This window comes from Dreissena polymorpha, chromosome 16 (genome assembly GCF_020536995.1).
Source record: "Dreissena polymorpha isolate Duluth1 chromosome 16, UMN_Dpol_1.0, whole genome shotgun sequence".
Classification (NCBI taxonomy): domain Eukaryota; kingdom Metazoa; phylum Mollusca; class Bivalvia; order Myida; family Dreissenidae; genus Dreissena; species Dreissena polymorpha.
In genome coordinates, this window is record NC_068370.1 from 30,942,001 (window position 1) to 30,952,731 (window position 10,731).

General features: G+C 36.3%; 1 protein-coding gene across 1 annotated transcript in view; it reads left to right on the forward strand.

The window, feature by feature from the left end:
* LOC127861441 (tyrosine-protein kinase SYK-like) overlaps nt 1-8,504 on the forward strand; it is a 135,841-nt gene extending 127,337 nt beyond the window's left edge. The window contains exon 16 of the mRNA XM_052399928.1: nt 7,247-8,504. Within this exon, the coding sequence (XP_052255888.1) occupies nt 7,247-7,394 (148 nt within the window). The 3' untranslated portion in view covers nt 7,395-8,504. The remainder of the gene's footprint in view (nt 1-7,246) is intronic.
* The last annotated feature ends 2,227 nt before the right edge of the window (nt 8,505-10,731 follow it).

The window sequence follows — 10,731 nt, forward strand, 5'->3', positions numbered from 1 at the left end:
GTTAACACTCTAGAAGTCACATTTTTAGTCCAATCTGCATGAAACTTGGTGGGAACATGTGTCCCAATAAAATCTTGGACAAGTTCAAAAATTGTTCCGGTTGGATGAAAAATATGGCCGCCATGGGGCGGGGCAGTTTTCCTTATATGGCTATAGTAAAACCTTGTTAACACTCTAGAAGTCACAATTTAAATCCAATCTTCATGAAACTTTGTCAGAACATGTGTGCAAATAATATCTTGGACGAGTTCGAAAATGGTTCCGGTTGGTTGAAAAACATGGCCGCCAGGGGTGTTGCAGTTTTCCTTATATGGCTATAGTAAAACCTTGTTAAAACTCTAGAAGTCACTTTTTTACTCCAATCTTCATGAAACTTGGTCAAAACATGTGTCCCAATAATATCTTGGACGAGTTCGAAAATGGTTCCAGTTGAATGAAAAACATGGCCGCCATGGGGCGGGGCATTTTTCTTTATATGGCTTTACTGTATGGTAAAACCGTTTTAACACTCTAGAAGTCACATTTGTGGTCCAATGCTCATGAAACTTGGTCAGAATATTTGAACTAATAATATCTGGGCTAGGTTTAAAAATGGTTGACATCAATTAAAAAACATGGCCGCCAGGGGGCGTGGCATTTTTCCTTAAATGGCTATTTACTACAAAACCTTGTTAACACTCTAGAAGTCACATTTATTTTCCAATCTTTATGAAACTTGATCAGAACATTTGTTTTAACAATAGCTCGAGTGAGTTTGAAAATGGTTATGGTTCGTTGAAAAACATGGCCACCAGGGGGGGGGGCAGTTGTCCTTATATGGCTTTAGTGAAAACTTGTTGACACTATATTAGCCACATTTATTGGCCAATCTTCATGAAACTTGGTCAGAACATTTGTCCCAATGAAATTTTGCCAGAGATTGAAGCTGGGTCATATGAGCTTAAAAACTAGGTCACAAGGTCAAATATAAAAAAAACATGTTAAAAGTCACTTTTTAGGTCCAAAATAATCTTCATGAATCAGCTTGAATTTTTTTCAGAATAGTCTAGTTCCTTTGGCTTTCAGGTGAGCGCCTTAGGGCCTGATGGCCCTCTTGTTCAGTTACCTCTCTTTCTTTGTTTTCCATATATTCAATTCTCTACAGCATAACTCAAACACTAAATAACTAATTGATCATTGAAATATAAATAGATGACACAGGTGCCATGTTTTACAAATATTATTCTACTCTCTAACACAAATGTTGTCATACATGCAAAACAGATTTCGGCGGGGATTTGGCACTACGGTGACAAGCTCTTATTGTAATGTACACACTGTTAATATAATATTTCACGTGCATCCTGCACGCTTGTTTGTAAAAAAGGGTTAACATTTGGGGACTTACTTTTAAGCACCATTCAACGTATTAAATTCATTTCGAAACAATCGAGTATGATGGCTATAAATTATGTTTGAACACGGAGCGTATATTGACAGGAGTTGAATCGAGTACTTGACCCTTACTGTAGTAAATTCAATTTTATGCCAAAAAACTAATCATCTGATTTTATTGGTTTATACGCGTTAACTTGTTGCTTATTAATTTCTCTTAAAAAAAAATAACTTTCAGTATATTTCCGTTGTTATAAATGGATTTATAGCGAGTTAAACACGAGAAATAAACATGTTATGTTTTACCCCCGCGCGTTTAAACTTGTCGTAACTTTGTCACGTGACCGGTAGCTATCGATTAGCGTACACCGAAGCGTCATGGTTATAACTTCGTCTAAGTTATCATATCATGAAAAATTCTTCACAATGGCAACCTATGTAATAGACCGAGCCAGTCCGATTGAGATAGCTCGATTTTTCAAATCGGCATACTTCGCTGATTATCATTGATAAAGGTATAGGAAGCTCAGCTATAAATAGGACAACATATTCTGGGAAAAGATTTAATAATAGTTTGAAAACGTTAATTTTAAATCAGTTATATTCAATCCATTATATGTTTATAGATCAATGAAACAACTATGCATTTTCTGTATTGTATTTGACATTTGTCGTGATTCAGTAAATACATTGCGAATTAAAACGTGTATAATTAACTTTCAACGCGATCATGAGTGTAAAGAAAACGAATTATTTCGAACCTGTCATTTGTAAACGTAGAAGCGACTATGGTATATAAACAGCATAATAGCCATTACATATCTGTGATACTCGCTCTTCTGCGTGCTTTCTCATTTTGCATATTTTATAAACTTTTCAAACATAAATTACAGAGCCACATCAGTGCACATACTATGTTTGACAATTCATTCGTTTGTTGGATATTGTTTGCTGTTTTAAACACATATTAGGTCATATCGCGGAGATTTAGTTAACCTTACCATGTGTTCATGGGCGAACTCACGTATTCAAGTGCTCTTACGACTATGTGCTCATACCCACTTTTGATCGGGAATCATCATGAAATTATTGCCGTACTTAACGAACAAACATGCCTAAGCTTATTGAATTAGAGAAAAAGAACAATAATCAAAAGAGAAAAAGTAAATGTTCATGCACATGGGATTGTGAAATCACGTCCGTACACATAGCATCATTAACTTAGGAAAGGAAACAACGAAATATAAAGTTTGGTATGATATACATGTGAAATTAAAGAGCATGGTGTAATTAAAGAGCATGTCAAGTTTTGAATTTATATGCTGACACGTAATGTTATAACCCACAAACGTTTTACTGTAACAGACAGTTTTTTAAGATAAGTGGTACAGAAAATACACGTCGAATACCTTTTTAAAGATATTTCTTGTTATATTTGATCGAGAATGTAACCCGCCTCCCAGTTTCGCAGAAAGGATCAAGTTCCCCACGGGTACTACTTCCCCGTACCCCCAATTTTTATTTCGTACCCTAAATATTTCGTACCCAATTTTTTTCGTACCCAATTTTTTTTTCGTACCCAAATTTTAGCTCATAACCAAATTGTTTTTCGTACCCATTTTTTTCCTACCCAAATTTTTTTCGTAACCAAATCTCTTTACGTACTTAATTTTTTTGGGCATAATTGTTGTACCCAAAATGTTCGTACCCATTTTTTTCCTACCCAAAATTTTCGTACCCACATACACAATTGTGGTGATGTAGATAAACTTAAATAGATGCTTTTATATCAATCCTGTTCAAAAGCATCGTTACACCAGTACTGTCAGTACTTTGATCATATACCCCCTAACGTCTTTTTTCTAATTTTACGTTTATTTCTCGGCCAATTTTAACAAATTATATATATCATTAGAAAGCTTACGTCTCTTAGTTTTCAGATATATAAATATATATGAAGTTTTACTTCTAATTTGGGCAGCCCGGCGAGTTATAACTTTAACTTTTGCAAATATCATACCGTTTTAGAATCTATATTTACGGTAAACATGTTCGTACTTTATACAGATTTGTAGCGTTTATATTTGGAGTTCAGTTTTTAAAACTACATCTTGCTTAGGAGAATAGAATTATGTATACGATAGAAAAAATGGTTTAAAAATGAAAGTAAATAAGGAATGAATTTGTACGAAAGTAGCGCGCGGTCATAACGCTCCGAACGTTTGGAGTTTTAGAATCTAGGTTGACATGTTCGTACTTTATACCGATTTGTAGCGTTTATATTTGGAGTTCAGTTTTAAAAAGTACATCTTGCTAAGTAGAAAAGAATTCTGTATACGATAGAAAAAAATGGGTTAAAAATGAAAGTAAGTAAGGAATGAAGACGGAAGAAAGGATTGCGCGGTCTTAACGCACCGAACTGATGCTACGGTCTTGGCGCTTATGCTTTTGTTTAGATATCGGCCATTTAATTTCCTTTGACATACTTATTATATTTTATGCCCCCGGTAGGGTGGCATATAGCAGTTGAGCTGTCCGTCAGTCAGTATGTCAGTCTGTCCGTCCGTTCGAAAAAAACTTAAACATTGGCCATAACTTTTTAAATTTTGAAGATAGCACCTTGATATTTGGCATGCATGTGTATCTCATGAAGCTGCACATTTTGAGTGGTAAAATTTCAAGGTGAACATCATCCTTCAATGTCTAGGGTCGAAAAAACAAAGTCAAGGGAAGTTATAAGCTTTAAATGGACATAGTTATCTGACCTGCCCACGTATATATTTTTATGCCCCCCTTCGAAGAAGAGGGGGTATATTGCTTTGCACATGTCGGTCGGTCTGTCGGTCCGTCCACCAGGTGGTTTCCGGATGATAACTCAAGAACGCTTGAGCCTAAGATCATGAAACTTAATAGGAACATTGATCATTTGCAGTTGACCCCTATTGATTTGAGGTCACTAGGTCAAAGGTCAAGGTCACGGTGACCCGAAATAGTAAAATGGTTTCCGGATGATAACTCAAGAATGCTTAGGCCTAGGATCATGAAACTTGATAGGTGGATGGATCATGACTCGCAGATGACCCCTATCGATTTTCAGGTCACTAGGTCAAAGGTTTAGGTCACAGTGACCCGAAATAGTAAAATGGTTTCCGGATGATAACTCAAGAACGCTTATGCCTAGGATAATGAAACTTTATTGGTAGATTGATCATGACTCGCAAATGACCCCTATTGATTTTCAGGTCACTAGGTTAAAGGTCAAGGTCACGGTGACCCGAAATAGTAAAATGGTTTCCGAATGATAACTCAAGAACGCTTATGCCTAGGATCATGAAACTTCGTAGGTAGATTGATAATGGCTGGTAGATGACCCCTATTGATTTTCAGGTCACTAGGTCAAGGTCACGGTGACACGAAATTGTAAAATGGTTTCCGGATGATAACTGAAGAACGCTTATGCCTAGGATCATGAAACGCGATAGGTACATTGATCATGACTCGCAGATGACCCCTATTAATTTCAGGTCACTAGGTCAAAGGTCAAGGTCACGGTGACCCGAAATAGTAAAATGGTTTCCGGATGATAACTCAAGAATGCTTATGCCTAGGATCATGAAACTTGATAGGTAGATTGATCATGACTCGCAGTTGACCCCTATTGATTTTCAGGCACTATATCAAAGGTCAAGGTCACGGTGACCTGAAATAGTAAAATGGTTTCCGGATGATAACTCAAGAACGCTAATGGCCACGATCATGAAACTTCATAAGTACATTGATCATGACTCGCAGATGACCCCTATTGATTTTGAGGTCACTTAGTCAAAGGTCAAGGTCATGGTGACCCGACATAGTAAAATAGTTTCCGGATGATAACTCAAGAACGCTTATGCCTAGGATCATGAAACTTCAAAGGTACATTGATCATGACTCGCAGATGACCCCTATCTATTTTGAGGTCACTAGATCAAAGGTCAAGGTCACGGTGACCCGAAATAGTAAAATAGTTTACGGATGATAACTCAAGAACGCTGATGGCTAGGATCATGAAACTCTATAGGTACATTGATCATGACTGGCAGATGACCCCTATTGATTTTCAGGTCACTAGGTCAAAGGTCAAGGTCACAGTGACAAAAACATTATCACACAATGGCTGTCACTACAACGGAGAGCCCATATGGGGGCATGCATGTTTTACAAAGAGCCCTTGTTGTTAAATAAATCAAAGCGGCGCAGTAGGCGGCATTGTGTTTCTGACGAACACATTGTGGTAAAAGGTCAAGGTCAAGGTCAACCTTTACGGTCTACGGTAAAAAATACAGATTTAAGGGAAGTAATAAGCTTTAAAAAGGGAGAAAATTATTCAATATTGAACATAGCCACTTTATATAATTGGCACGCATGTGTATCTCATGGAGCTGCACATTGTGAGTGGTGAATCTACAGTCACGGTAGTGGCTTTAAATTATTTGCTACTAAAATAGAGATTTGTTACAGACAATTATTTTCAAGGGAAGTAATTGAGATAATTATAAATCTCATATTATATATTTCCTTACCAAGAATTGAAGTTCTTTTCACAGTTACTGTATTAATTTATTATTTTGATTATTTATAACCCAAATGATTGATTTTTCAAAGTTCTTTTTTTAATGATGCAATTATAATTTCTTTGATGTTCATTACATACCTGTGTACTTATGTCCATAGATACATGCTCAACTCTGGCTATGATCTCTTTTAAACCACAGGCCTTGGTTGTCAGTGAAGGGAGATGATTTCTATATCTGCCAAATGATAAATATAAATTTTATTTCAATGCGGCGTAGTAGGGTGCATTGTGTTTCTGACAAACGCATCTCTTGTTTATGGAATAAATTGAAATATTTTGTTCTAGAAACATATCAATTAAGCTAATTATTATCGAAGCTTAATAAATTAACGATTACAACTCTTGTTTATAATACAGACAGGGTGTTAATTTTATGACGAGACAGCGAATATAGCGGACCCTCTTGATATTTTTCGGCTTTGCATACTTAAAATGAAATGGGTGTCAAAACATTCATCGTTTGTTGTTTTTTTTCAAAGAGGTTATTATGTATAATTATATGAAAGGTTATTCACCTTAAATTATCAATTAATTAAAATTATTAAAAATTTCTTGAAAATCCCGACCGAGAAATAAAGTTAAAGTTATAACTCGCCGGGCTGCCCGAATCAGAATGAAAACATAATATATATTTATATATCTGAAAACTACGTAGCGTAGGCTTTCTAATGATATATAATTTGTCACGAGAAATGAAAGTATAATTAAAAAGAAGACGCGAGTGGTTACATCAAAATGTATTACCTCGGCGCTTCGATGTACGCTAATCGATAGCTACCGGTCACGTGACAAAGTATCGACAAGTTATTTGCCGATACGGTCCCGTTTCATATCCGTCTCTTCTAGAGTCCGTGGTTTGAAACACTATCAATTCTAATTTGTAAAGCTCGAAGTTCATTCATTTTTAATGTTTAACTCATTCTATTGGGATTGCATAATTTTCAAAGTTCAAGGTATGCCACTGCTTTTCTCTGATACTGGTGATGATTCTGCATTTCAATTTTAGAGGTTTGCAATTACTGTAGAAAGTATATGTATCAACTTAATGTGATAACTGTGGTCTTACGTGCCCGCCCTTTTTGCACACTCATATTAAAAATAATAGATTTAATAACACCGCATTGTTGCACAAATGAATCTTAATGAAAATGGAGTGGTTGGTCACGTTTAAAAAATCAAACCGAATACAGATTAACATCCATTGAATAGCATATATAATTACGACTGTCACTATTTCTGATCTACAATTTGTTGCAGTAAAAATAACCGACCGGACTTTAAGGAGCTAGCTGTCATCCTGAAATCCATCATTGGCAATCGGAGGCGCTCTCTACGTCGCCCGGCGGAGCGCCTGATTCAAGATTCGGATGAAATGTTGGAAAGATCGAGCATACCCACTACATAATGATGAATCGATTAGTTTTTGCTTTCGAAATTGCGCTTCTTTGCCACAAATGACTTGAACTGAAAAAGAGCGGAATCGAATAATCTTGCATGTACTCATTTGATTGTAAACTTATTACATTTTTTACTGACTGCAGAGCTTAAAACGTATCACTATTTCTAATATATAGAAATATGTCAGCAAAAAGTAAACAAACTGTTCTGATTCGATTTTGAAAAAAATCGCTCTGGGTACGATGCATGACAACTAATGCATATCTTGTTGCTTCCATGCTATATCCCAAAAAACGCAATAATTTGGCATCAATGCACAATTCCAACACAAAGTATGTTTGCTTCCATGGAACGCTTCCAATGTTAATTTTGTAGCTACCATGACACTTGTCAAATGAAATTGTGTAGTTTCCATGGAACATTTTCAAAACACAATCTTGTGATTTCCAATAAGCATTTTCAAACGTAATCTTGAAGCTTCTATGTAGCATTTCCAAAACATTTTGGCTTCCGCTAAACATTTCCAAAATTCATTCTATATCTTTCATGGTACATTATCAAAACGTAGTTCTGCTGCTTCCAGAGAGAGATTGCAAAATGTGATCTTTTTGCCTCCATTTCCAAAACGCGATATTTTTGGCCTTCATGAAACCTCTCCAGGAACCTTCCAAAAAAACAAAATCCTGTGTTTTTTAGGGAATTTTTTCCCCAAACTTTATCGTGTGACTTTCATTTGGGAGATAACAGCATGTATCATTCGTCGTGTTGCGGTGTAAGACACAGTAACCTGCTAAGCCTTGTGTTGATATTGAACTGACGTTCGCAATATTCTGAAAAATAACATCCACGACATTAAATGTCAACTCTATGGGCAATGACAAACTAATTGAAATTAAGTATGTAAGTTAATTTTGGGAAACAAATGTTCATGCAACGTAAGTTAATATTTTAGTTTGAAGTGTTAACATTTTCGAAAAAGTTCAATTGCCAAAGATTTGTATTACGGTTGAACTATTTATAAGTTTATCTATAAACTTTTAATGTTGTATATTATGGTAATTTAAATAATTTAGAATTATTGTCATTTATTTTGTGCTTAAAATGCCATGTCTATGTATCTGAGTGAAATAAAATCATTTATACAGATTTGTTTTATAATTTAAATCGAAAGACTTATGTAATACGTTATACAAACAACCGATATCAGTTAAAACCGTTGCTGAAGACACTGACCAAAAGGTGAAACAGTATTGTACGTTTTCATATCTTTTAAATGTTTATTTATTTACATTTCGAGCGCTGTAAATATGTAAATTGTGATAATTCTGTTTCTGAGCTCAGCTGTTTTCGGAAAAAAACCTAGGTATTGTCAGAGCCAGCTCGTCTGCAGTCCGCGTCGTGCTAATACCTGGGTTCCCACTGCCGATCAGATCAACTCGATCAAGCCCGATCAAGCGGTCGGGTACTGGTCTGGTTCGGTCGGCATGAGTGGTCGGGGGCGGTAGGGTAGGTCGGCATTGGTCGGGCTTCCTACCCGATAGTTTTTGACATATCAAAAATATCGAGTAGCGGTCGAGTAGGAAATGGATCGAGAATCGCTCGGGAAGTGGTCGTGTATTAGTCGATAAGAAGATCGAGTTGATCGTGAAGCAATCGTGTGGCGATCGTATTGACATCTTTAACAATATCTGTACCCGATCCGCTCGACCTCTACCCGAGTTATTTTAGATCGCAACACGATCCACGCGACCTCTATTCGATTTGATGTACACATTTACTAGACTGCTACCCGACGGCTACTCGACCGTACACGATCACTTTCCGATTGCTATTCGACCATACACGAGCTCTGTACCCGATCTACTTTACCTCTACCTGAGTTATTTTAGATCGCTTTGTACGACTGTAGTGCGACCATCACGATCTGGTCGTGTGAAGATCTGGTGGCGATCGATCTGAGGTCCACTTGGTCGAGCTGAGATCGTATAGGGCTCGCGTAAAGGTCGTGAATAAGTCGTGAGTGAGTCGTATGTTATCGAGAAGAAGTCGTGTACATGTGTATACCCTTTTTAGTCGAACTTGGTCGGGTTTGGTCGGGAAATTTCGGTGATCGGGATGATCGAGTTGATCGGAGCGACAGTGGGAACCCACCTTAAAATTGGCTCTAAAATCAAATTACTTCCACCTACAACTTTGAAACTTCATATGTAGCTGCACCTTGATGAGTTCTACACGCCACACCCATTTGAGTCACTAGGTCAAAGGTCAAGGTCACTGTGACCTCTAAAAAACTAATAATTTAAAACTGCACCCGCAGCCGAGCGTTGGCACCCGCCATGCGGTGCTCTTATTATTAGCTGATATTTCGAGCGCCACCCCAACATTATTTGGGATGATTCTGGTTTTTAATTATCTGATACTTTTAGCGCTATGCTGCAATTATGGTGATGAGTCTTGTATTCAATTATCTGATATTTTAAGCGCTAATCCTACAATAATAATGATGAGTCTTGCATTCAATTATCTGATGCCTAGAGCGGTATCCTACACTAACGGTGATTAGTCTTGTATTCAATTGTCTGATATTTTGAGCGCTTATCCTACAATAATAATGATGAGTTTTGTATTCAATTATTTGATATTTTGAGCGCTAATCCTACAATAATAATGATGAGTCTTGTATTCAATTATTTGGTATTTTGAGCGCTAATCCTACAATAATAATGATGAGTCTTGTATTCAATTAACTGATATTTTGAGCGCTAATCCTACAATAATATTGATGAGTCTTGTATTCAATTATTTGATATTTTGAGCGCTAATCCTACGATAATAGTGATGAGTTTGGTATTCAATTATATCTGGTATTCAAGATAAGACTAAATGCAGTATTCTGCCTTTGTCTGATTTCCAATCTTTAAACACAATTTTGCCTAAATGATAATCTATAGTTGTTTTGCATAACATATCGTGGTGCTCTGGTCAAACACATTAAAATAGTTCTCCCACTGGATAATTTTATGATCATTCTCATATCCAAAACATGTCATGTATACAAACATAAACAAATGGTACAGCTTTGAGGTATTTAGCATAATTCTTCCAGTGCATGAACCAGAATGAGCGATTATAAGAATGGGCGGAATGTTGTGATGATGAAAAGAAGAAGAATAAGGCCATGATGATACTGGTGATGAATTCAGAAGCATGATCATCAAACCAAAACTCTTATTATCGAAGTTTTCTATTACTCAAATTAATTATTGCAATTACTTCAGATTATTATCTTTATTGATTATTATCTTTATTTTCGCAGAAAATCACATAGTGAAAACCCTAGTAAA